Source organism: Artibeus jamaicensis, unplaced genomic scaffold, assembly GCF_021234435.1.
Source record: "Artibeus jamaicensis isolate MK-2021 breed Jamaican fruit bat unplaced genomic scaffold, CSHL_Jam_final contig_793, whole genome shotgun sequence".
Lineage (NCBI taxonomy): Eukaryota > Metazoa > Chordata > Mammalia > Chiroptera > Phyllostomidae > Artibeus > Artibeus jamaicensis.
In genome coordinates this window covers 4988843-5016539 of record NW_026521975.1, presented here as the reverse complement: position 1 = coordinate 5016539, position 27697 = coordinate 4988843, and the positions used below count along the sequence as shown (strand labels likewise).

The 27697-nt window shown below is 39.4% G+C and overlaps 1 protein-coding gene across 1 annotated transcript in view; it reads left to right on the top strand.

Moving 5' to 3' along the window:
• Positions 1 to 27398, top strand: part of LOC119064938 (protein POLR1D) — a 44177-nt gene extending 16779 nt beyond the window's left edge. Inside the window, exons 2-3 of the mRNA XM_037166850.2 lie at positions 9912 to 9986; positions 26311 to 27398. Coding sequence (XP_037022745.2) covers positions 9912 to 9986; positions 26311 to 26578 — 343 coding nt within the window. The 3' untranslated portion in view covers positions 26579 to 27398. The remainder of the gene's footprint in view (positions 1 to 9911; positions 9987 to 26310) is intronic.
• Positions 27399 to 27697: the final 299 nt, after the last annotated feature.

Genomic DNA, 27697 nt, shown 5'->3' with positions numbered 1-27697 from the left:
GATTTCAGTTCATGGCTCTGGAAGTTCTCGTGACTTAGTACAATATTAGAAATAGTTATAATTGGAAGGTAATATTTGTAATGTTAAATCATATTACTCATATGTGTACATGTGTAGGTTTACATAGATCCGACAAGAAGTTTGATAGTGATTCATTAACCATCTTATTACTTTACAGGGAGATTTTAAAACATGGAACTTATATTTTCAATTTTTTATATTTAAGGTAATTTACAATTTGACAAATATATTCAAATTTTGTCCACATTGAATATAGTTACATTTTTCTTTTTAATATTTTAGATTATTACAGGCCATAGAACATAATTTGTGTAAGAATCTTGATTATAACAATATAATTGGTGATTTTGCTGAAATCAAACAAGTAAAGAACATACATCTATGGAATATATATGAGTTACGTGTCTTTTTTCCCCATTCTTAATTAATTAATTTTATTTTTTAAATTACGATTTACTTTCAGTATTATTTTGTGTTGGTTTCAGGTAAATAGCACAGTAGATAGACAATTGGGTAGTTTATAAAGTGTGTGTCCCCCCCCCCCCCAGTATTTCTAGTACCCACTTGGCACCATACATAGTTATCACAATATTATTGGCTGTAGTCTCTGTGCTGTGCTTTACATTCCTGGAACTCTTCTGTAACTACCAATGTGTACTTCCCAATCCCTGTACCTCTTTACCTAGCCCCCCAAATCCCCTCCTTTCTGGGAATCACCAGTTCGGTCTGAATTATATGTCTCATTTTATTTGTATTTATCCAAATATTACCAACTCATTAACAGAATAACCAATGTGTGCAATTAGTTAATTCTGTCATCTTTGATATTTTGCTGACTTTCAATCTTTTAAATAATCATAGCTTTACACATGTTTTTATTTTTGTTGTGTATTTGTCATAATAGCAGGGAGGAGTATATTTTATTTAATATTTTTTAGTTTATGTTACAACTTTTAAATACTTAGAACTATGGTGTGAGGAACTTTATTTGCCCCTTGGTGGGCCTGAGAGAAAGGAGCAGTTCCATCCATTGTTGGGGAGTGTACAGGGAGATAATAAAGGCTTGTAGAGCAGTGAGCATCTGATCCCTGCCCAGTGATAATGATGTGGCTAAGTGGAGAACTACTTGGACAGAGAGTGTAGCCTAAGCAAAGTTCTACGTGCAGTGGCAGCTGTGGGTCTGTAGTCGGGCTGAGTGTCCTAGCCAAACTGAGCTTCGATCCGGACTAGCCAAGCTAAGGCCATGGAATGTGGTAATACCACAGGGCCTACAGTGTCTGGCTGAGGCCTGGCAGAGACAAGCCAGTAGCCCTCACTCTTGACATCTCCAGGTTTCTGTATTAGCATCCTTGGACTCCAACACTAACGTACTTTCATTTCAAAGAACAATGAACATCTTCACTAAAAGATGGAGTTCAGGGAATGTTAACATATGTGAATGAAATGGGCTTTTAACCATTTGCATAATGAAGCAAAAGAATGGTATTTCAAAGCTAAACAAAGGCAGTTCATCTCTGATTGGTAATGTACTGAGGGAAAAGTATTTTCTAGATCTGAAATCTTGCTCAGATTTTCCAGGAGCTCTAGAGGATTAAAGATCTCAATCCTGATAGGAAAAATCCTAGCTTTGCCTCATTTGACAGCTGTTTCGGTGTCCTCAGCCAGTACTGTTCATAGTGTCCCACTATGACATTTTTGATGTGGGATTGTCATGGTCCTGCTCAAATTTGGCCATGCCTGGAGATTGCACAAGAAACTGATGGCCACCAATTCCTTTGTCACATTTCTTTGCCCGGTGACATGTTCTTTCTTTTTCTCTCCTGTCTTCTTCTTTGTCTTGCCTCTTCCATCTGGCTATAGATAAATATTTTTATTTTTAAATCCTTGCATTTTTGGCATGTTTCACTCACACCCTGAACCTGTTCATTTCCTCAGATTTTTATTTAATACCTACCATATGACAGGCATAGGGAAAACTAAGATGAAAAAAACAAGTTCTCTGAACTCTAGTTCAGTCAAGTGAAAAAAATATCTATTGCATTTCTTGTGCTTCTGATAAAATTTAGAACAGTTGTATCTAAGTAAATACCTTGTTTTATCTTTGTAACAATCCTGTGAGACTATTATGATCATAGTAAAAAAATAAGAAAGAAAAAGCAAGCCACATCTTTGACTGATTTTTCCAGCCTTGCTTTAAATATCACTTTCTTTTTTTTCCCTTTGGTCCATGTTAGCATGAAGTCAAAAAGTCTTGTTAATCCTCCGTTCAAATTCATGTTCCTCTGTCATCTTCCAGTGTGTTATTGGCATAAGTTGTTTTTTAAAAATTAAGCAACGTTTTTTTACGACTCCCCCCATTTGTTATGTAATAAGTATTGGAACTTCCTGCATTCCCCTAGGTAATCTAGTTATTTGTTTCTAAAGCACATTTATTAAAGACATACACAGTCACCAGTAGTAAAGCCCTTCAGGGAAGGGCCTCACTCACAATATAAACCGTCATACCTTACAAAGCAAGTGCTTGATAGAGGTTGGCTAAATTTAACATAACTTACAGAATTAACTTCTCATACCTCCATCTTTTACCTATGAATAATTCTCTTCATTTCCCAAATGACCTCATTGTCCCTAAGGGGTTTTACTTCATAAACCTTTTCCACAATTTGAATTTTCTTACCTTTCTTTATAGGTGATAGGTGGTGACCCCAGACAGTTTGATATTTTCTGAAATTAAATAAGGATGCCCTGAATTTCTTCATCTATATTTACACCTGAAGTACTAAGTTATACAGCACCCAGACTTTGTCCTATGGGTTCTGCTGATCCGCATGATCACAACCACTAATGCTGCCGACTGGTCAGAAGCCTGTAGGCAGCTGTTTGCAGATACCAGCAGGGATCCAAACCATCTGTCCATATTTTTTAATCAGAATGTTTTGTGGTCTGATAGGAAATCCTTACTGAAGATCACGTAAATTGTTCAATTTCTCTCTCAAGCCTTAGCACTTCATTATAGGAGGAAATTTAGATCATTATAAAGTTCCTCTTAAATTCTGCCCAGTGCTTTGATGGGTAGTGCACGTGGACAACGTGGATGTAAGCATTGGTGATGTGCTAGGCCTGTCAGATGCCTCCCAGTCACAAGCAGCCAGTGGTGCTGCACTCAGTTCTCCTGGTTTTCTAAGTCTGTGTGCTTGTCACCCAGTCACATTTGTTTGAACACATTGAGACCTTCAGAGTAGTCTGAAGTGGCTTAGTGTCATATTTGAACCTCTTTTTCCATCTATCTTATGAACAGCTACTTCAAAGATGACTTTTTAAAGACTAAGGGAGTCACAATGTAGAAAGCATCTAATGTTCAGTCTTATGTTCCTAACTATCTTAGTCTATCCAGGCTGCTAGAACAGATACCACAGACTGGGTGGTTTATTTTTGACAGTTTCGGAGGCTGGAAGTCTGAGACCAAGGTGCGGGCAGATTCAATGTGTGGTGACAGCCTGTTGTCCGGTTCTTGGACAGCCATCTTCTCACTGTATACTCACATAGCAGAAATAGCCAGGGAGTTCTTAGGGGTCTCACTAACACAGTCCCAATCATCAGAGCTCCACCCTTATGATCTAATAATCTCCCAGAGGCTCTAATACTATCATATTGGGTTTAGGATTTTAATATATATATATTTGGGGATGACACAAACATTCAGTCCATAACTTTTCTTCATTTCTCAAGAAAGTGTATGTAGCCCTGACTGGTATGACTTAGTGGATTGAGTGCTGGCCTGAGAACCAAAGGATTGTGGTTCGATTCCAAGTCAGGGCAAATGCCTGGGTTGCAGACCAGGTCCCCAGTAGGGGGCATGTGAGAGGCATCAACACATTGATATTTCTCTCCCTTTTTTCTTCCCTCCCTTCCCCTCTCTCTAAAAAATTAAAATAATAAAATCTTTTTTTAAAAAAGTATATGTAGATCCCTTCTCTATGTCTCTTTGAATAGTTACTTGATATTTAGCTTTTCTAATTTTATTTCTTTAAAAATCTCTCTATTGTTCTTCCTCTATTTACCTTGAGATTTCTGTTGTAGCACTTTAGTAGCCTTAAATTTCTTGCTCCCTTTCTATATCCTGATATATTTGACTTTCAGTTGGTTTGTATGAATAGAAAGAAACACAGACCCAGATAACTCAAAACTAATTTGTTAGACTCTGGATTTAAGATGATTTTGCACCAGATTTGCATTCCAACTTGGGTTTTATTTAAGCTGCTATTATGATTAGTTTACATTCCTTAAGCATGTACCAGCTGGCTAATGTAATAAATAGGCAGGTCTGAAGAAGCCGAGCTAGGGTGTATCATTGAAAACTGATTGTACTTTGTTCCTGTGCCCAGAAAAATGCCTGCTCAATGACCTAGCTTTCTTGGACTTCTTATTTGCATTGAACTTGATATTCTAGTGCAATGAATTGTTTTACAAAGAAACCCTGAATATATTTAAAGGGTATAAGTATAAAAATTAACTGAAACTAAATTTGTCTTATGTTTTCATTGTTCATGTTCACTGTGTACTTAGTTCTTACATATTTTTCTACTGTTTTGTTTTTCCTGTGTTTTAATTTTAGTTTACACCCTGTTTCATTATCTCATTGAAAACAATCTTATTTCATGATGTCGATGTTTCATAAGCTTGATAATTTAAGTATTTATCCTCTGTGAAAATGTGCAGTAGAAATTGGACTTGCTATTTCCTTACCCAGGAATTCATTAGCAAAAGTACCAGGCTACAGTAGTGAGGAAAACTACCTGACTTTCTATGTTTCCTCCTTAATTTTGAAGGTGATGTTGTTATTTCAATGAGAGAATACATGGTTGCTAGGAATTGTTGTTTACATTCTTGGAAGTAAAGCTTTGCAGAGGGAGCTCGTACAGGAGAATCTGGGCTGGGAGGTGGTGAAGCTCAGATGTTTAGGACAAAGCATTGAGCAATCCTTCATTCCTTCTGCCCCTCCAGGATCAGCGCATCACTCAGTTCTCCATGAATGAGTACAGAAACAGTGGCAACCCTGTTGGGCCTCTTTTTTTTCCCATGTGTTTTAGTTTTTGCCTTTTTTAATAATAAAGAGAAAATGCCTTCTCCAGGACTTGCTGTGCAAATGTTTGTGAAAGAGACTGGAAGTATAATAGATCAAGAAAGAAATTCATAGCCATAAACACATGGAACCTTGTGATTTGTTCCTCTGTGATTATTAGCAATATTACCTTGGGTAAGTTAGTCAAACCAATTACAAATCCGTAACTTTGGGTCTACCCCTTCCATGGATATGGTGCACTGCTTCCCACGTTTGCTGTGGGCTTCACCCATGAGAGGACTGGCTGACTGAAAGCCATCTCCACCCAATCTGAGCCCCACCTGTTACCATCTTTCAACACAGTTGAATTCATTTCACCCCAGGCAGTCTTTCTCATATACCTTCTTTTCCCTTTAATTGTAGTTGTAAATCAGAAGGTTTCCTTAATCATGACAGATAGTAACAGTGCTGGAGATAGTTTTAAATAAATCAAAACTGCAGAAGAATCTCTGTCAAACTTAATAGCACTTGACTGTGCCTAGAATGTGCCTTCAGGGTCTTCGCAAGGTTCCTGACTGAGTATTGTTCCTGTGGGAGAGCAGCATTTCAGCTGTGTTACAACACAAAGTGGCTTTTGTGGGCTGGTCCAGAAAGCTAGCCAAAAGTTTTAGCAGAGTTTTTATGAGAAAATGCATTCTAGTTTATTTGTACTGGATTCATAGTTTGTTTATATTGGTGAACTGTTCAAACAAGTTTTTCCCTAATGATTTTTTAACTGCTTTTGTTGTCAAGAAAGAGCACATGGGTGAAGGCGACCATGATTGATTGCCTGTTTTTATTTGGAAAACCACCACACTAATTCATGGGAATAGGGTATTTGGAATATTTCTACCCTTTGATATTTTACACTCACATTTATAAGGGTGAAGAAGGACCTCTGTTTTGGAGCTGGATAGGATAAATTTTTTATGAAATACTGTATAAGACGAAGCCTTCAGATCACGTTGGTAGGTTGTATTATTATTATTTTAAAGAGGTAGAAGGAGAAGCATGTGGTAATCAGATGCATTTATCTACTCATGATACGAGCAGGCTGGCCTGTGAAACATAATCCAATTGAGCGAGTCCAGGGTAAGAAAGCGCTCTCAGTTGGTCAGTGTTTCAGTTCCTCACCCGCTCTGTCAGTGGGCCCTCCCAGGATGGATTAGGAGTGTCATGCTGCTGCCCTGACCAGTGTGGCTCAGTTGGTTGAGTGTTGTCCTACAAAACAAAGGTCACTGGTACAGTTCCTGGTCAGGGCACATGCCTTGGTTGTGGGTTGAGTCCCCAGTAAGGGCATGTACTAGGAACAACTGATGGCTGTTTCCCTCTCACATCAGTGTTTCTTCCCCTCTCTTTCTCCCTCCCTACCCCTCTAAAAATAAGTAAAAAAAAGATTTTTTTAAGTGTCATGCTGCCAAGTTAGCTGAAAAGGCACTATTTAAAAATCTCGCTATTATTAAAAGTTTTTAAAAATGTTACAGAAAAATAGCCACATGTATGTATTAAAGATTAAGAGGGTAATAAAATAGCTTGAAAGCATACTGTTAGAAATATGGAAGTAAATACCAAAAGAAACAGATAAAAAATAGTTTAAATTGTTTGGGGTGGGTGGATAAGAAAGGATAACGCACAAGACTATATACTGTATTTTATTACAAGTCTTTAAATAATTTTCTTTTTAAACTATGTGCATGCTTACAATAAAAATCAATATAAAATAAAACAGTTTATAATTAACAAGATGTTAATATCATTTGAGAATTATGTAAGCAATATAATAATACTGTAACAGTGTAATTAAATGTTTTTATACAGAATCAATATATAGTTATCCAGTTTCAAAACATTCTGATTAGAGTCATACTTCTGTCTTTGGATTATATTTGTTTGTACCTTTATGCCTCTTTTTTTCTTAACTTTATTATTTATGTGTCAGAAGTAATAAAATCAGGGATGATCATCTTTGTATTATACTATCCATAGTACCTTGCATAGTATCTCAGACATAGTAAAGTCCCAGAATATGGTTAAGAAAATAAGTTTTCAGGTTTTTAAAATCTCTTTATAAAAATTACACAGATAATACAGATTCATTCTAGAAAAAATAAGACATTTAGAGAAGCAAACAAGAAATAGAAAGCACCCCAAGACTCCCCTTAGTATATTGATTACATCTCTCCAAATGTTTTTTCTATGTAATATATGCATGTAAATTAAATTTAAAATAAAATTACATACAGGGATGGCAAAAGTAGGTTTATAGTTGTTCATATTCAATAATAGTACTAGAATAAACTGTTTCTTCTACTCACAACTGTAAACCTAATTTTGCCACCCCCCGTACATTGTTTTGTATGTTTTGTTCCCAGCTTTGTTTACTAAATATCTAATAAATGTCTTTGTGTGCCATGTATTTTTAAAATATATTTTATTGACTATGCCATTACAGTTGTTCTATTTTCCCCTTCATTTCCCTCCACCCTGCACACCCCCCTCCTCCACCATTCCCCCCCTTTAGTTTATGACCACCTGTATCTCAAGTTCTTTAGATTCTATATTTCCCCTACTATTCTTGCCCCCCATCTATTTTCTACCTACCGTCTATGCTACTTATTCTCTGTACTTTCTCCCCCCTTATCCTCCTTCCACTCCCCTGTTGCTAACCCTCCATGTGATCTTCATTTCTATGGTTACACTTTTGAATGAGCTGTCCTCTTAATTTGCTTTTGTTTTAGGTGTGGTTGTTAATAACTGTGAGTTTGCTGTCCTTTCACTGTTCATCTTTTTTGTCTTCTTTTTCTTAGATAAGTCCCTTTAACATTTCATATAATAAGGGCTTGGTGATGATGAACTCCTTGAATTTGATCTCATCTGAAAAGCACTTTATCTGTCCTTCCATTCTAAATGAAAGTTTTGCTGGATAGAGCAATCTTGGTTGTAGGTCTTTGGATTTCATGACTTGGAATACTTCTTTCCAGCCCCTTCTTGCCTGCAAGGTTTCTTTGGAGAAATCCGCTGACAGTCTGATGGGAACTCCTTTGTAGGTGACTGTCCCCTTATCTCTTGCTGCTTCTAGGATTCTCTCCTTTATTTTTATCTTGGCTAATGTAATTATGATGTGCCTTGGTGTGTTCCTTCTTGGGTCCAATTTCTTTGGGACTCTCTGAGCTTCCTGGATTTCCTGGAAGTCTGTTTCCTTTGCCAGATTGGGGAAGTTCTCTTTTATTGTTTGTTCAAATAAGTTTTCCACTTGCTCTTTCTCTTCCCCTTCTGGTACCCCTATAATTCAGATGTTGGAGCATTTAAAGATGCCCTGGAGGTTCCTAAGTCTCTCCTCATTTTTTTTGAATTCTTGTTTCTTCATTCTTTTCTGTTTGGTCATTTTTTTCTTCCTTCTGGTCTACTCCCTTGATTTGAGTCCCAGTTTCCTTTTCATCACTATTGGTTTCCTGTGCATTTCCCTTCATTTCAATTAGTTTAGCCTTCATATGTTCTTCTAATTTGTGACTAAAATCAACCAGTTATGTGAGCATCCTGATCACCAGTGTTTTGAACTGTGCATCTAAAAGTTGGCTATTTCTCGGTCACTTAGAGTTATCGGCTCTGGGGCTTTGAGCTCTTCTTGACCCATGTTTTGGTATGTTCACACCTGTTACATATGAGGAGCGGAGCCTTAGGTGTTCACCAGGGTGGGGCCACCCAGGTCGCTGGGTTGTGATTCTGTATGTGGGGGCAGGGTCAAAGAGGGGCAATGGTGGTTCCCTCTGCTGCTTCCCCGCCACTGGGGCCTGCACGGTCTGTCTCACTGCTCACTCCTTCGCTGGTTTATCTGGGTGCGAATGTGTGACTGAGGTCAGCCTGCGCCTTGTGCCTTCACTGAATCCGCCTGTTGCTACCTCACACCTGGGATCCGCCCACAGCTGCCTACAACACCTGGGTCGGGGATCTTTCCTGCCCAACATCACTCAGCTGCTGGCTCCGTCCTGCTTACCGGTCTGGCTGAATGGTTCGTTGTTGTCGGACTTCCATATAGTTCAATTTTCTGTGTTTTGGCTGCATTTTTGTTACCAAAACTTTGTTGTCTTTAAACTTGGTTGTGCAAGGAGGCACAGTGTTTCCACCCATGCCTCCATTTTTGGCAGAAGTCCCATTTGTCTTCATTTTTAACAACTGCATAATCTTCTATCTGGATCTGCCATTATTTTTTAGCTAAGTCTTTCTTAGTAAACATTCAAGCTTTTTATTGTTTTTCTTTAGTTGTTAACAAGTTTAATGAGTGTCCTTGTACATATGGTTTTGCATACTTATTTGAATATTTCATAGGATAATATGGAATTTTTAGGTCAACGGGTATGCATCATTTTTAAGGCCCTTTATCAGGTTGTCAAATTGTCCTCCAGAAATGGTCCAGCTTTGGTCCCAAATGGTAGAGAAAAGAATATCTATTTTGCTACTCCCTCACTAACAGGTGAGCAAAAAACAGATTCATCATTGTTGGGTTAATTTGTATTTCTTAGAATAATAATTCATTTGGACATTTTTAACATGGATGTGTTTTGTTATTTTGTCTTTAGTTTTCTTTTCCGTGTTTTTCCCCTTCCCATAAAAAGTGTATTTTTTAATTTTTATGTATTCAAAACTATCAACATTTAAAAAAATTTCTTCTCCAATTTTGAAATTTTGTGTTTCAGAGCCGTTTATTTTTCAAGATCACATGAATGGAATAAACTGATTTCAGAATTTAGTGGAGTGACTACCTCTCAAATTTCTTCCTTTTTCCCATCAGGAAAGCAATAGAAGAACTGCTTAAAGAGGCAAAACGTGGGAAAACAAGGGCAGAAACAATGGGACCCATGGGCTGGTAAGTGCTTGAGTAATATTCCTTAAAACTTAAAATAAATACTAAAGAGAAAAGCATTAATTAGCAAATAGAGGGAACATAAAACCATGGATTTGGAGGAAATCACCTGAGGCAAGTACAAGAGAAAACCACTGAGGCTGATGATGAGAAACTTTAATAACAAGAATAAATGGGCAGAGGGATGTTTATAAGAATCCCTGTCATGGTTTTATCCCTTTGGTTCCCAAGTCCCCAAGAGACATATAGGTACTACTGTGCTTAAAGGCACCTATGTGAGAGTAATGTTATGTCAGTGTTCATTATTTAAGAATTCAGTTTTAACTTTAGTTATTAGTAAATTAAATTTTACTTAAAATAATTCTAATTGTATTTTGATTATGTGACAATATAGCCATGTAGAATTAAAGTTTACCTTTGCAGTATCTATACAAAATAGAGCTGGTTAAAACTTAGTAATACTAAGCAAAGGAAAATTTAGTCATAAGAATCAAGTCTCCTCTTTTAAGCATTACTTTAGCAGTAGCATTCACATTCAATAAATATGCTGACTTTAGATCTCTTACCCACAATTTAAAATTTACTACAGTGGAGTGCTGTGAACCATTAAAAAGTAAAGTATAAAAATAGAATTACTGTCAAGATGATAGATTAGGTAAAGGCTGTGCTTGCCTCCTCACATGCATATCAAAATTACAACTAAACTACAGAACAACCATCATTGAGAACTACCTGAAGACTAGCTAAATATAAGTCTTAAAACTAAGGATATAGTTCTGGTCAGTGTGGCTCAGTTGGTTGGAGCATCATTCAGTAACTGAAAGGTTGTAGATTTGATTCCTGGTCAGGCTACATATCCAGGTTGCAGGGTTGATCCCTAGTTGGGGTGCATATGAGAAGGCAGCCAACTGCTGTTTCTTTTTCACATCAGTGTTTCTCTGTCTCCCTTCCTCTCTCACAAAGCAAAGGAACAAAAGAAAAACTAAAGATATTCAGAGAAGCCACATGGACACTGGCAGGAGGGGCAGACATTCAGAACAGGCAGGCCCCACAGCCATGGTGTGGCCATTAAGAAAAAGAGGGATATCTTTGTTGTGGAGGTCCCCCCTGAGGATTGAGGGGTTCCAGCCTCACATCAGGTCCCCTAGCCCTGAGCTCCAGTGCCAGGAAGAGAAATCCCTGTAACTTCTAGTTGTGAAAACCAGCAGGGATTGTGGCTAAGTTAGATGGAGGGCTTCTGGAATCCCAGGTGTTCCTCTAAAGAGCCTGTGCATGGACTGACTTCACTTACTGAGCCAGTAACTCACACATGCACAATGATTGACTCACTTACTCTAGGCTCCAGTACTGGGGCAGCAGCTTGAAAAGCACTGTAGACATATAAGAAGAAACTGAATTGTGTGGCCTTGGGGCGAGGGCTGGAGGGGCAGCTTTCTCCCAGACAGAAGTACTAGCAGCTTCTTTATCCTTTGTTACTCCCCTCACAGAGCCTGCAGATGCAGGTATGCTCCAAGTCTGAGTTTCTATCAACCTAGGTAACATATTCATCCTGCCATGATGATTCCCTGAGACCCCACACCATCCAACTTGCAGGTTTCCCCACGCAGCTTCTAGTGGCTTTTCCATACAAATGACTACACTTGGCTCACCCTGGGGACTTTCCTAAAATGTCTTAAAGGTTCATAAACCCCAAACAAGCAGCAGCTGGCCTCAGCCATAAATAGCCCTGAAATTGGCAATAGTGGCAGCTGGCCTTGGTTCCCAGCTTAGCCTCTCCCAGGCACCTCTCAGCCTAGCACGAGTGACAGCCTTCTGCAGATCACTTTGTAGTTCATACAAAGTGACACCAGGCACAGGCAGCAGCTGACCTTGGCCTGTACCAGATTCCATCCCAAGAGGACCCAGAACTAACACACCTGGTGGTCAGCTTCAGACCACACCAAAGCACTATACAAGCACCTCCATAAATAATACACCCAGAGGGCAGGCTCAGCAGGCATCAGACCCCTGCTAAAGTAACTCCTGTTCTGTGGGGTCAGTGCCTGCCCAATAGTTCCTCCACTATAATCATGGTCATTCCTCACAACCAAGCAGCCTAAAGGTCAATTCCTCTCACTGATGTGCCAAAAGTAGTCAAGTCTCAACTACAACTGGAGGTGACACATAACCCACGCAAAGGACACACCTGGAGCACCCCACTCAGGTAACCAGGGAGACTGTATCACTGGGTCCCGTACAGCACCTCCTGTGTAAGGCCACTTTACCAGGACCTGGAGACATAGCAGATCCACTTAATACATAGAAGCAAACACAGGGAGGTTGACAACTTGAGGAGACAGAGACATGTCCTAAATGAAAGAACAGAACAAAACTCCAGAAAAGAACTAAACAAAATGGAGTCATGCAATCTACCAGATGCAGAGTTCAAAACACTGATTAGAAGCATGCTTAGTAGGGAAGATTAGATGAATTAATTGAGAACTTTAATAAAGACGTAAAAATGAGATAGAAAACATAAAAAAGGGCCAGCCAGAAATTAAGAATACACTAATAGAAATGAAGACTACATTATAGGAAATAGGAAGGTAGATGAAGCAGAGAACCAAATCAGTGATTTGAAAAAAAAAGGAAGCAGGAAATACCCAATCAGAACAGCCAAAAGATAAAAGAATTTTTTTAAATGAGGATAGTTCAAGGGGCTTCTGAGACAGCATCAATCATACCAATGTCCATATTGAAGGAATACCAGAAGGAGAACAGAGAGCACAAGGGATTAAAAACCTCTTTGAAGAAATAATGACAGAAAACTTTTCTAACCTGGAGAAGGAAGTAGACATACAAGTTAAGGAAGCACAGACAGTCCCAAGTAAGACAAACCCAGAGAGGTTCATACCAAGGTACATCATAATTAAAATCTCAAAGGTTAAATACAAAGAGAGAATCTTAAAAGTAACAAGAGATAAGTACTTAGTATAAGAGAGCTCCTATAAGACTGTCAGCTGACTTCTCAACAGAAACTTTGAAGGCCAAAAGAGATTAACATAAAATTTTCAAAGTGATGAAAAGCAAGGACTTACAACCAAGATTATCCAACCCAGCAAGTCTATAATTTAGATTCAAAGAGGGATAAAAAGCTTCTTAGACAAGAAAAAGCTAAAGGAGTTCATCTCCACCAAACCAACTTACAGGATACATTAAAGAGATTTCTTCAAGAAAAAGAAGAAAAAGTAAGATAAAAATATGATAATAAAATGATAACTACATAATGTAATTCTTAATTAAGAGACAATCTCATTTAAAATAGACAAAACATTTCAGTAAACACTTCATCAAAAATGATACAAGATTTGTCAGTAAGCATACGAAAAGGTGCTCAAATCATTAGTTACCAGGAAAAAGCAAGTTAAAAATGATAGCTGCCATAGCATATCCACTAGAATCACTAAAATAAAAAAATTAAAAAACTTCCAGTACCAAATAAAGGTGAAAATATGGAACAACTAGTTGGTGAAAATGTGAAATTGTACAGCCACTTTGAAAAACAATTAACAATTTCTTACATACAGTATTCTAACCAATTACCAGAGAATTGAAAACTTAATCCCGTACAAAAATCTGTACAATAATGTTAATAGCAACTTTATTCTTGATAGCTCAAAATTGGAAATAACCCAGATGTCCATTGGTTGATGAGTAGATAAAGAAATTGTGGTTCTATCCATACATTCACCACTACTCATTAATAAAAAGGGAAAGAACTATTGATGCTCACTGCATCAGTAGTGGTGGGAGCAGCTACTGATGCTTCCAGAAGCATTGTGCTAAGGGAAAGAAGCTAGACACCAAACATCATGGAGATTTCATTTATATGACATTTTAGAAAGGCCAGAATGGATCATCATTTGCCAGGAAATGGGGGTAGAAGGAAGGGATTTACTGCAGAACTTTTATGGATGATGGAACCATTCTATATTTTGACTTTCGTGGTAATTACATGACTTTATATATTTGTCAAAATTAATACTACTATTTAAAAGGATAATTTTTATTCTGTATGAATTATACCTCAGTAACGCTGGTTTAAAAAAAGGAATGTCAGCCCTGGCTCATGTAGCTCAGTGGATTGAGTGAGGGCTATGAACCAAAGGGTCACCAGTTCAATTCCCAGTCAGGGCACATGCCTAGGTTGCAGGCCAGGTCCCCAGTAGTGGGGCACATGAGAGGTACCCACACATTGATACTTCTCTCCCTCTCTCCTTCCCTTCCCCTCTCTCTAAAAATAAATAAATAGATATATTTTTTAAAAGAATGTCATCATTTTACCATCCCTAATGATAGATTAAATCTAGGTAAAGGTCACCAATGACTATTTATCAGATGAAAAATTGATGGGGAACTTCCTGGGTCATTCTGACAACACCTGAATTCATTGATCAGCCTTTGCACTACAGTAAGAAAGGCATACTACCACTTAACACATCCTCGTCAAAAAGTTGAACTCAAATCTGGTCAATTCTCCAGTAGAACTACTAGTTTGCAGGAAATACAGAGGGTAGAGCAACCTGTCAAACAACACTAGAGGAATAAAGTCACAAAAATCCAAAATGTTGTGACATTCTATGGAAAAACAACTTAGTTTAACAATTGAATTGCAAGGAGAAATGGAGGAGGAAGAGGAGGAGTACCCTATGAATGAATAGGTTTCAGACACATCTAGTAAAACATGTAGCGTATTAGAATTCTTACTCAAACTAACTAAAGTTGGAGGTATTTGATGCTATTAAGGAATTAATATTTATTTTTATATGCAAAAATGATAGTGCTGTTATTTTTAAAAAGCTATTTTTTTTTAGAAATTCATTCTGATGTATTTATGGACAAAGTGATATAATAAAGTGAAATAATCCAGTGTGAGTCAGTCCGTATGTAACAGATTCAAAAAAATACCTACCTCCTGGAAGGATGGTTGTAAAACTTTGGTGAGATAGTATGTCTGAAAACACTTAGCAAGGGTCCTGGCATGGAGCAGTGAATATTATCAGTAGTTAAATCTGCTTTTATCTTCTTTCTAGTCCTCTGTCCTTTACTGAGATAAGTTCCCTGTGCTAATGGGAGTCACATTAGTACAAACTTTGTTAGGGGCAGGCTGCTTTGGTTTTTGATGTAAGTCAGGACCTTCGTTAGGTTGACATTAGTCATTGGTCCAATCTAAAGAATTAGCATAGAGTGAAATCATAAATTCAGATGATTTGACAAGTGAATAGGAAAATACCAGTCAGAATTCTTGCTACATGAGAAGTGTTCAAGAAGACCAGTTAGTTGTTTCTAGGCAGCTAGAAGTCATTTATTCTGACCACCTTCATGCCACTTTGCTTACTAGAATTTCCAGGTAGTGAAATAACTAGTATGTCAATATCAGCTTTTTGCCCCCCGGGACAGTACCATATGCCTAAGCCATCTTGAGATCTATGGAAATGTTGATGTACTCTTTTGGTATCATATCAGTTAGATTGGCAGTTCCATAAAGTTATTGAGGATCCAGGTTCTTTCCAGTTTCCAAATATCCCAATCATAGGTTGTTATTCTTTTCCACATGGTCTAATATTGTAGCACCATTAAATCTGCTAATTTCAGTTAGCAGAAAGGAGGAAGAAAAGGACGTCTGTGTCCTACCATCAAAGACTGTTAATTTGAGGTACGGCTTGGGTTTTGGACTTTTAAAAAGATTCCCAGGTGATTCTAAAGTGCACACAAATTTGAAAAACACTATACTAATCCCTGTTTATTAAAAAGAATGATACCAACCCGCTCTGCAGTGTCCAGAGTTTCCCCACACCTTTCCTGGGCAAACAGCCTGACTATACTTGAGTAGCCAGGTGTCAAATCCTGGTATCCCCAGATCCATGGCTGTCCAGTGGACCTCCTTGGACAGATCTGCAAGGAGTAGACAGTTTGTTGTTTACTAGTGGGTCTCTTTTTCTAAGCATCTAGGACACAGGTGGCAAACACATGGCCCACAGGCCAGATCCAGCCCTCCACCTTGTTTACTGGCCCGGCACCTTGTTTCTACCCAGCAACGCCAAGCTCTCACTTAACTGTTAAGGAGTAGTTCCATTTGTACAGTCCTGAATTTACATTGGGCCCTCTGAAGGCAACCTCGAGGCTGATGTGGCCCCCAGTGAAAATGAGTTTGACACCCCTGATCTAGAAAACCTTTATTTGTGCTTTAAAATTTAAAATAAAACTAGAGTGACATTTCTTTTTCTTCTTCAATATTACATAAAATGGTCTTGGTGAGGTAATTGAATCATCGCCAGAAAGAAATGGCTGAACTAAAGGGAATGCAAGTGTAAGGCCATTTTTATTTTATAAAGAAAAAGACCATTTGCTGCTCTATACTTGAAAATATTTCATCAAAAGAATGTCTTTAAAAGTGTTCTTGACAAAGGTTTCAGAGAAGCTGAAATATTGGCCCATGTGACTTTTGAGTTGACATTAAGAAATTTATAAGCATAAATTTTAGAAACACACTCAACTTCATTGGCTACAAAACTGTTTTTATTCTGGTCACATTCTTGAATCTAGTGCCTGTAGAACTTCAGCCTTATACTTGGAAAGGCTTATCTTTTGGTACAAAAAGTTCCAAAGGTCTAATCTGGCATAAATTGATTTTTCATTTTTTTATCCTAGTTGTTTTTATAGAGCATGACATTTTGGGGTGCTTTCTCTTTGGCATGGGATCATAAGGGAGACTGTCACTTACATCATTCTACTTTCTGTCATCAGCTTTTGACTATCTAGGCATTGCATTTATACTCATTTGAATATTCACAGAGCACCAGTAGGTATGGTAAGAGGCCAAACATAGGCAGCAATAAAGAAGGTGCTTTCCTTGCCTTAAAGTTGTTAATCCATTTGTGGAAAGTGACGAGTGAGCAGGTGAGCCCAGTGCAGCAGCTAGAAAGAGAAAGTGCTTGAATTTCAGAGTGAGGCTCAGCATGGCTGAGGCTCTTGGCAGTATTTCAGGGCCACAGAAATCCAAAGCTTTTTCTTTACAGTTTAAGAACACGGGTCCCAAAGAGGTTTCCCAGGCCGTGGCTAGCCAACTGCTGATGGGCCTAGAAGTTCGCTTTCTTGTCTCTAGCTATGTACTACCTCTCTTCTGTGGATTATTGTTTGTTAACATCAAAACATCACCGATGCTTCCTGCCCCAGCTTCCCACATTCCTTTTCTATCCAATTCTGAAAGTGCATCAGAGAGCCCAGAAAGTTTCCATTGGATCCTATGGCTGCGTAAATGTTTTTTGTTGCTGAGGGAACAGGAGGCCAAGGACATAGCCTACTGTCTACCTCATTTCACCACTATGTACATATCTGCTTCTGAATTTCATCTTTCCAGAGCTTCTTTCCTCTCAGTAGTGCCCCAAAGAGCAGAAATCCAGAGACAGAATCTGGTATTTGTCTTTGCCTCAGGACCTAGCATAATACCTTACATATGAAACATGAAATATTTGTAAAAATAACTGTATCTATGTGCATCTGTGTCAACTATTTTTCATTACTTTGAGGTATGGTATGACATACAAAGTGCACTGAAAAACCTGTGGGCCTCAGGACTGTTGTATGCAGAAAAATTAAGGATGAACAGTTTAGTAATGGGGACCATAACACTGTAAAAGAATTTCTCATGTGGTCACTGCTGAGGCATTTGATTGTCAGATTATAAACTAGCCGCATGGGGGGTTATGGTAGTTGTGGCAGCATTAAACAACAAAATGAGTTGTAATCAAGACTTTAAAATAGTGCCCTTATTTCCTGGCATGTTGGAAGCATACTTGTACTTGTTTCTGAGAGGGTACAGACATGTAGAGAATGGAAGATAAAGTGCTGTCTGCCGCCGGTGTGGGCATGAGTTTGGCCATGGCATGAAGGAATGAATTGGGTGGGATGCATTGGCTGGAACTTTGCTTCCATGATCACAAGGACTCATTTTCCCAAACCCTAAAAGTTAGAACCATAATTTTCCACTGCCTATTGTACTTCCAAAAAGCAAAGTCAATTCAAGTGTGTTTGACAAGTTCTCTGCTTGGGCTTGTGAGTAGACAGCTATTCTTAGATGACTTGATGCTGCGGACAGATCTGCTTCCTGGTGCCTGTCCTAGGCAGTAAAGCCTTAGCTATATGTGTGCTGATGGGCTTTTCACCTACAGTTTCTTTCCCTAACTGCTCTGGAAATTGGCCATCTGATTAGACGGCAGCACACCTTTCTTCTGCTCCTCTTGGTTCATCTAAAATGGTGTGAGGAGGGTGGGCTCTAGCATCAGACTCCCTGGTTGCAATTCCAGCTCCATGTCCTGTGGTCAGAGAAATGCAATGAGTACAGGGTGACTGTTTCATAAGTGTTAGCATCACTAGTGCTATTACTATTGGCTGATGATCATGTGTCACTACTGGATGGGTCATATTCATGACACTACTTTATAAACCCAAAGTGGCAGGTCTAAATCTGTAGAGTACTATCTCCATCCTTAAACAGCAGAGAGACAAAAGTATCAAAATCTGAAAAAAAGATTACATATGTCTTTCTCTTCTTGTTCTCTAAGTTTGTTTTACAGTTTACTGTTTTACCTGAACTTAGTGTGATAACTACAGGAAGAATGCACCTTATTTTTGCAATTATGTTCTACAGTATACCTATTGAAAAAAATAAATAAATAAAGATGAAAGGCTCAGTCTCTCCAATGGCAGATTCTCCGGAAGTCTGCCCTTCCTGTGGTGTGCACGAACCCTCAGCACAGCTTCTGGGCTGACAGCTTTGAAAGTGAACGCAGTGGCTTCATTTTTCAAGTTTAATGTAGGTAGAATGCTGGATCTTCAGTCTGCTGGTGCTGTCAGGCCTACTTTCCAGAGTAGTATTAACCAGTCTCATTATATTTAGAGTTTTATATCAGTTTATGTTGTTAGCACCTTAAATCTGGCTCTCACGCATGAGCTAGTATAACTTTATACCAAAAGTAAAGATAACTAGCCAGGGTGAGAAAGTCAACATTGCATGGGTCAGAGCTACAGACAGGAATGCAGCTGCCCTGTCCTGTGGCCTCCTTCGGTCCCCCACCCTAGCACCCTTTTGGGCATAGACAGTGCCATAGAGCAGGCACATGGAGCAGCCATGACTTGAGCCTTTATTGCAGGGCTCAGGGTTCTACCTCAGTGCTGGCTGAAAAGGCAGTACAGCAGTTGAGTTAGATAGTCATCTAATGCTGGCTTGTCATGTCATTTGAGACATGGGAAAAAATGGCACTAAGAGAAACAAAAAGACAGAGATCAATGAAATGAGGTCATATTCTGACATGATAGATGAGAGCAGAGTAATTTTCTGAAGGGTAAACACAAAGAACATGAGTAGAAAAATTTAAATCTGCAAGCAGCCATGGAAACCACCTGCCTACCCAAAATATTAGGAAATACAAGTTGTAAGCTCAGACGTAATACCCAGTTACCATTGACCTTGGTGTTCATAGAAAACTGAGATAGCCTAGAAAGTGAAACTTTTCAGATATAAAAGTCTAATCTTTCTAAATACTGAAACTTTTTTACTTTAACTATTTTTATGAAAATTTCCATAGAATATCTCATTAACTTTTTCTTGGTAGCTCATAAATATGTATGTATATGTGTGTATGTGTATATATACACACACACTAGTATATATAATTGAGAAACATCAGATATTCTATTCTGTTCTTGATTAACTTATCATCCCAAGTGATTTGAAACTGGAATGTTCTGTTGAGTTGTCACTGTGGAAAAAATCCCTGGTAAATTAAGTGATTCGAGGGCTATATATATTCTTTTTCATGAAGAGACAGTGAATAATAATAGCATAGGTTATTTTCTGCAAGGAATTTATGATTTCTTGTTTAAACCCTTGGATCCAGATTACTTTCCAAATTTAGGTATAAATTTCACACTTTAGAAAGGAACTGTAGCACATATGGTGTGCACCACAAGTACCCCCCGTGATTCTTGCTCAAAATGTTATCATTCCTTTAGCAAAACATATGCTTGCCTGTCCTAAATGGAACAAAGACTAGATATGAATATCCACGTGTGAGCTTAGGTCAGATTTTGCTGCCAAATGAGTTGTGGCATCATAAAAAGAACTTGATATGCAGATGATTTTAAGTTTTGGAATTGTGAATAAGAAATTATAGGGCCTTAGGTAACATGTATTGAAGATTTACTGTATGTCAGGCACTCTGCTACATGCTTTATGCATTATCTCATTAAATCTTCACAATAGCTCTACGAGATAAGTACTTCTGACTCTCACTTAAATGGGGAAAACTGATTTACACAGGAGTTATGTAACTTGTCCATTGTCAGACAGCTAATTTAGTAGAAGTAGGATATGCACCAAAGCTAACACTTACTATTATTAATCAGGTATTAGTCTCAGCACTTGACATGTTCTCATTTGCTCTGCATGCAGCCCTTTAAGATAGTCACTATTATATCCTTTTAACTGATAAGAGGTAACAGGCAGATTATATAATATGTCTCACATTCAGTCTTTTTTTAAGAGTATTTTATTTATTATGCTATTAAGTTATCCCATTTCCCCCCTTTATTCCCCTGTACCCTACATACCCCCTCCCATCCACATTCTCCTTCTTTAGTTCATGTCCATGGGTCATACATATAATTTCTTTGGTTTCTACATTTCCTATACTATTCTTAACCTCCCTGTCTATTTTCTATCTACCATTTATGCTACTTATACTCTATACCATTCCCCCCCCACCTCCCCCACTAATAACCCTTAGTGGGGGATCTCCATTTCTGTGATTCTGTACCTTTTCTAGTTGTTTACTTTGTTTTTGTTTTTAGGTTTGGTTGTTAATAGCCGTGAGTTTGTTGTAATTTTACTGTTCATATTTTTTATCTTCTTTTTCTTAGATAAGTCCCTTTAATATTTTATATAATAAGGTCCGGGTGATGATGAATGCCTTTAACTTGGCCTTATCTGGGAAGCACTTTATCTGCCCTTCCATTCTAAATGATAGTTTTGCTGGATAGAGTGATCTTGGATGTAGGTCCTTGCCTTTCATGACTTGGAATAGTTCTCTCCACCCCCTTCTTGCCTGCAAAGTTTCTTTGGAGAAATCAGCTGATAGTCTTATGGGAACTCCTTTAACTGTCTCCTTTTCTATTGCTGCTTTTAAGATTCTCTCCTTCTCTTTAATCTTGACTAACGTAATTATGATGTTCCTTGGTGTGTTCCTCCTTGGGTCCAACTTCTTTGGGATTCTCTGAGCTTCCTGGACTTCCTAAAAGGCTATTTCCTTCGCCAGATTGGGGAAGTTCTTCTTCATTATTTGTTCAAATAGTTTTTCCACTGGTCGTTGTTGTTCTCCCCCTTCTGGTACCCCTATAATTCGGATATTGGAGCATTTAAAGATGTCCTGGAGGTTCCTAAGACTCTCCTCATTTCTTTGAATTCTTGCTCCTTGACTCTTTTCTGTTTGGCCATTATTTGGTTTCTTCTGGTCCACTCCATTGATTTGAGTCCCAGTTTCCTTTTCATCTCTATGGGTTTCCTGTGGAATTCCATTCATTTCCCTTAATTTAGCCTTCATATGTTTCTCTAATTTGTGGCTATAATCCACCAGATCTGTGAGGAAGCTGATGACCAGTGTTTTAAACTGTGTGTCTGAGAGTTTTGCTATTTCTTCGTCACTTAGATTTATCTCTGGGGCTTTGAGTTCTCCCTGCGACATTTTTGGTCTGTTCTGGCCCTTTAAGTGGGAGAAGCGGCGCCTTGGAGTCCCAGGTCGCTGGGTTGTGACGCTGTATGTGGGGGCATGGTCAGAGCGGGGAAATGGCGGCACCGTCTGCCGCCGCCGGTCCAACCGCTCACTCCCTCACTCGCGCGCAATTAGGCAACCACAGTCAACTCGCTGCACCGCCTCCCCACTGTCTCCTCTGTAGTCGCTCACCCGGTGGGTTGCTCGGTCGCTCACTAGGTCCAATCCTGGGTTTGGAACCCGTTCCGCGCCCGGGTCCGACCGAGCCCTCCTTTGTAACTCCTCACCCGATGCCGGTTTCGCCCCTTACCGGTCGGGCTGAAGAATTTGTTGTTAGCGGACTTCCGAAAAGTTCAGTTTTCCGTGTTCTGGTTGTGTTTTCTGATGCTAATATTTAGTTGTCCCTAAACTTGGTTGTGTGAGGAGGCACGGCACATCCACCTAAACCTCCATCTTGGCGGAAGACTGAATTCTTGTTTCTTCATTGTGTTCTGGTTGAATGTTTCTTTCTTCCTTCTGCTCCAAACAGTTGATTTGAGTCCTGGTTTCCTTTCTGTCACTGTTGGTTCCCCATAGATTTTTTTTTTTTTTTAATTTCACATAATGCAACCTTCATTGATGCCTGGGTCTTTTTTATGCTGTTGAAGTACCCAGTGAGTTCCTGGAGCATCCTGATAACCAGTGTTTTGAACTGTATCAGATAGGTTGGCTAGCTCTTCATTGCTTAGTTGTTTTTTTCCTGGAACTTAGAACTGTTCTTTCATTTGGGCTGTGTGTGTGTGTGTGTGTGTGTGTGTGTGTGTCTGTGTGTCAGAAGGCCAGTTATGTAGTAAGAGGCAGAGTCTCAGGTGTTTACCAGGGTAGGGCAACCCACATCGCTGCGTTGTGACTGTGTATGTGGGGAAGAGGTCTGAGAGGGAACAGTGCCACTTGCTCCACTCTGCTGGTTTTCAGTCACTTCCCTGGCTACCCAGAATCAAATTGGCTCCTTCTGGTGCTGATTCCCAGGTGGGTGAATTTGTTGTTGTCCTTCTTTTGGTTGTACTTTCAGGACCCTGAGGGTCTCTCCAACAAACTGTCCTGTGAGGCTGGGAGTTTCTCCTGCTGCCGCCTCCACCCCCATAGGTGTTTTCAGTCAGAGGTTTTGAGGCTTTATTTCCCCACACTAGAACCTTGGGTTGTGCAGTCTGTTTAGTTCCCCAGTTGTTCCTCCTGGTTTATCTGCACCGAATGTGGGACTGCCCCATCTGCAAGCCGCCACCTCACCTGGCTCTGCCATCTTACTTTGAGTCCTTTCCACCCAGCTGCCATCTCCACCCTTCCTACTGGTCTGGATGAATGTTTCTTATTTAATTACTTGGTTGTCAGACTTCCACACGGTTCAATTTTCTGTCAGTTCTGGTTGGTTTTGTTTTTAAATTGGTTGTTGTCCTTCTTTTGGTTGTATAACAAGGTGAAGTGTATCTACCTATGCCTCCATCTTGGCCAAAGTCTCAAATTTATTTTTCAGTCTTATAGATAGTATGATTCAAAGACATGTGTGCTCAGCTAGTATACTGTGTTATATGAGTTCTTAGCAATAAAACAGCTAGCTGTGAGATTCAGCAAAATTCATTACCACATTAAGGCCACAATAGCTCTTTTTCAATGGATTTCCGCAAACATCAGCATTGATGTTACTCTCCTTATATTTTAACATCCTTAGTCCAGATTTTTTCATCATATGGAATCATTTTCTACATGTACCTTTACATCTGCTCACAACTACCCCCTTATCTCAATGCTGCACCTTATTTGTTAATAGAGGTTGAATGAGCACTTGTCATCATCTCTGAAATATGTCTTGGCATGTTTGTGAGAAGTCACTTTTGAAGCCTCCCTCCTGTTGCCCTCAAGTAAATCAGTTCTGTCTAAGTCATCTATGACATTTCACCTGGAGTAGAATGTTAGGCAGAACCAACATTAAGAATGCCAGCCTTCTTGTGGATATTCCGCAAAACTATCTCATTCTTTAAATAGCTCTTTTGGTCACTTGCTGAGACTGGGAAGCGGGTCCTGTGACAGCCCTCACTCCATGGACTCCACCACTCTCTAACAGAGCAAGCTTTGGTCATTGCAGCCAAGCAGGAGGTGTTACACACAGTCTTACATGGGAGATAGCAAAGTAGAGTGGAACTCACTGGGAGTTACAAAGTCTTTGTTTAAGATCATGTTCTGTTTGGCAATAATCATATTGCCACATTTGTTTAATCCAGAGAAGGAGCGATTGGTTATGCCAGCACTGAAATGGCCCGCTCCAGTGAAAATACCCCAGAATTCTTCTGTGCCTTGGTATTATTCACCCCTGTTCATAGCCTTCTATATCCAAGAGATGTATGTGGGCCATTTATTCATAAAAAATGGGCCACAGTTGGCAAAACTGTAGTAGTAGTAGTAGCATTTTGTATTTTGCATTAAAGGACAGTGTTTCCTGCAGGCTAGCACTGTTGTGCTGCTTCATGATACCAGTGTGTCATACTCTTCTGGATCTTTGCTGAGTTGGCAACTGCAGTGGTTCAAGTTTCTTCACCAAAGCAGTACCTGAACTCAGTGATGCCCTGTTCAGCCACTGAAGTAAGAGCTCGGCCTGCCCTTTCATCACATGCTCTTATTGCATAGAGGGCCCAGTGCTAAGGTACCTTCAGGAGGTATAAATGGCTTTGCCCTCTTGCGACTGAGGCAGCATGGTGCTGCTGTGCTTTTTCTGGAAGCTTGTGAAGCCCTACAGGGCCACAGGGAGCTAATAGCTTTCCCCCAGTACTTGCAAAACTTTTTCTTTGATCTTCATTATCACCTTTCCTCTTTGTTCCTCATCTCATTCACCATGGCTGTAATACTCCTGAGGTAAAAGAAAACAAACCCCCTCAAGAAAAAAAACCAGTGCCATCACTACCTCTAAATGTTGCCTCTGACTCTACTGCATTCCATTGTCCTCTTCTCTACATTTTCTTCTAGCTTGTTCTGTTCCAGTTCATTCCACAGCCACTTTTCCTTGTCTGGGCAGGAACCACACCTGGCACACTGAATGGATACACCGTCTCCGATTCTTCTCAGAAGTTTTCCCTGTTCATGCAGGCTCAAGAGTTGCTTATTTGCAGCAGGAGACTTTTTGTCTCCTCCTTTTACTTCCAGATTCAGTGCCATTCTGGTTGCCTCAGGTGGTCTAACCTCCCTGTAGTGACACTGAGCTGATGAGGGTTTATACTTCACTTACACAGTAATAGCCTACAAAATTACTACAGTGCAGTGTTGGTGGGGTGATCTGGAAGTACTGTGTGGGATTTTCTTTGAATCAAAGTTTGATACAGAGGTGGAGATTATAGAATCCTACATTCATTTTAATACCAGCCAGCCTGATATTGGGGATCAATATCCACCTACATTAGCTCATCAGACAGCAGGCGGCTCAAGGCCAAAAGAAATATATAGATTTTCATTTGTATGGGGTTTTCTTTTCCAAAATGAAAGTTTGGCTACACCTGGAAATAAATATTGTAGTACATAAGTATAACTTAGCACATTAATTAACAGTTTAATTAATTAACATCTTCCCTCCTGCGAACCGTGAATTGTGAAGCTGCACAAACACACACAGCAGAAGTACACCCAGAGGGCGGGCGCATGTGTACTGGTCCCCAGCAGAGCACAGCTGCAGCCCCAAACTGAACAGTGCAAGAGATTTTTAAAAGTTAAAAGGTGATTGTTGTCTTTTTATAGATTATCTTTTTATCAAATTTATTGGGGTGATATTGGTTGTTTTAGTGCATTCTTTAGACAATTTTTTTCTAGATTAAATCATCTAGCTCCAGTATTTAAGATATAGCAGGGAATCCTTTTTTGTTCCTTGGAGAGGTACTTATTTTTTATTTTTACTAATTGGTAATTAAAAGCAAACCACAATATATTTCACTCAAAACGCAAATTGTACCCTGGCTGGTGTAGCTCAGTGGATTGAGCGCAGGCCTGCGAACCAAAGGATCATGGTTCAATTCCCAGTCAGGGCACCTGCCTGGGTTACAAGCCAGTTCTCAGCAGGGGATGTACTAGGGGCAACCATACATTGATATTTCTCTCCCTCTCTCCTTCCCTTCTACTCTAAAGATAAATAAATAAAATCTTTTTTAAAAAACCTGCAAATTGTAGTCAAATCAGGTGTTTATTGTTTAAGGAGAAATATGAAATGATTCAGTTATTTGGCACTGCAGTCAATACCTGTACATACAAAGGAGTAGAAAAGTTAGTCCCAATGAGGAAGAAAGAGGTCCAGATGAGGCCCAGCCAGTCGGCCGCAAGAATTCCAAGTGTCTTGCTTTTCCCCCTTGTACTCCGAGTTTACACTAGGTGGCATGCAAGGAAAGCAGAACAGGTTCAGAAACTTGGTGCTGTGCACGCAGAATTCTTGGGCACCAGCCATGCTCCTGGGCTCAGCTTTGGAGTCAGCTATTTGATTTGCGATTGTTTGCTTTTCCTCTCACCCCCAGGATGAAGTGTCCTCTTGCTGGCACCAATAAAAGATTTCTCATTAACACAATTAAGAACACCCTCCCCTCCCATAAAGAGCAAGACCATGAACAAAAAGAGGGCGTTGAGGAACCTGCGAAGAGCCAGAACCAGAAAGAAGACAGCCGGAAGAAGCACAGAGCCCACCCATACAAGCACAGCTTCCAAGATCGAAGCACCGTCAGTCATTCTCCACCGAGGAAGCGGAGCAGCCAGGACAAATATGGAAAGCGGTCAGACAGGCGATGAGGCAGGGGCGGAGCAGGACCAGCCACAAGTGCTGTTACATGTGGTAGACTGGGGTGTTCGGAAAAGGTTATTGAGGACATGCCCTGAGCTGGCAGAGCGACCTCTCAGAGCAGTTTTTACGGTAGGTCCTGTGTGCCATGACAAGCAGAAAGGGACCTAGAAACTCTTCAAGAAAGTTAGTACAAAGGGTCTTGCTCTTAAGATGTCCTGGCAAGTTTAAGCTACTTTAGCAGTATAGTGTACATATGCATTGTTTCTGTGTTAACTTGTTTAGAAATTGGTTTCAAAATAAATCTAGAACAAAGGTTTTCAGAGATTGTTAAACTAGTTCTGGTTTTTTGGATGGGCTGCAGTTGTGGTCATTTCTCAAAATTTCTCCAAAAAATGAAATACTTGTAAATCCAACACTTTACCTTTTGGAGTGACAGATTTAAAATTTAGAAATCATATTTAAGGAAAGTTGTAGCCTTCCGAGGGCTAGAAATTTACCAAGAAACTTTGATAACTCTTCATTTGTTTTCCTTTAAGTGAGCAATGTAGGAAGCTCTTAAAATGGCTTTGAGTCATGTGCTCCCTGTCATAAGCAGAGGTTAAAGATTGGTCTGTTGTCCCTTGTGCATCCCCAAACTCATTCCTGAGACAGAAGAGTTTTCTATATTTAATTTTTATATGTAAGCTTTAAGTGGTGCTTTAAAAAGAACTCTCAAAAGTTAAAGTGTACTCAATTATTTTAATGTTATGTCTTATTTAGTTAAAGATCTATGAAAACCACTCTTAGTATAGTTGTTTCAAAAGTTTTAATTTTAAATAAAAGTTTTACAATGCCTTTCTTTTTCTTGTTTTTTTCAATATTGGTATGACTTTAACATACAATTACAAACCTTCAAACCTGTATTCTTCCTTTTATACTAAGGAAAATGTCACTAGGCACCCTCTTCCCCAGCCCACAAAAGGAAGAAGAATCTGTCTCTCTGTGCCCCCTCCCAGTTTCCACAGTGGCCGAGCTTATGCCTGGCTGCTCCCAGATAATCACTCTGTCGCAGTCCCACTCCCTGCTTCCTGGCAGCCAAAAAAAGCTCTTTCCAAAAGCTAGAAAGGAGCACATCTGAAAATGTTGCT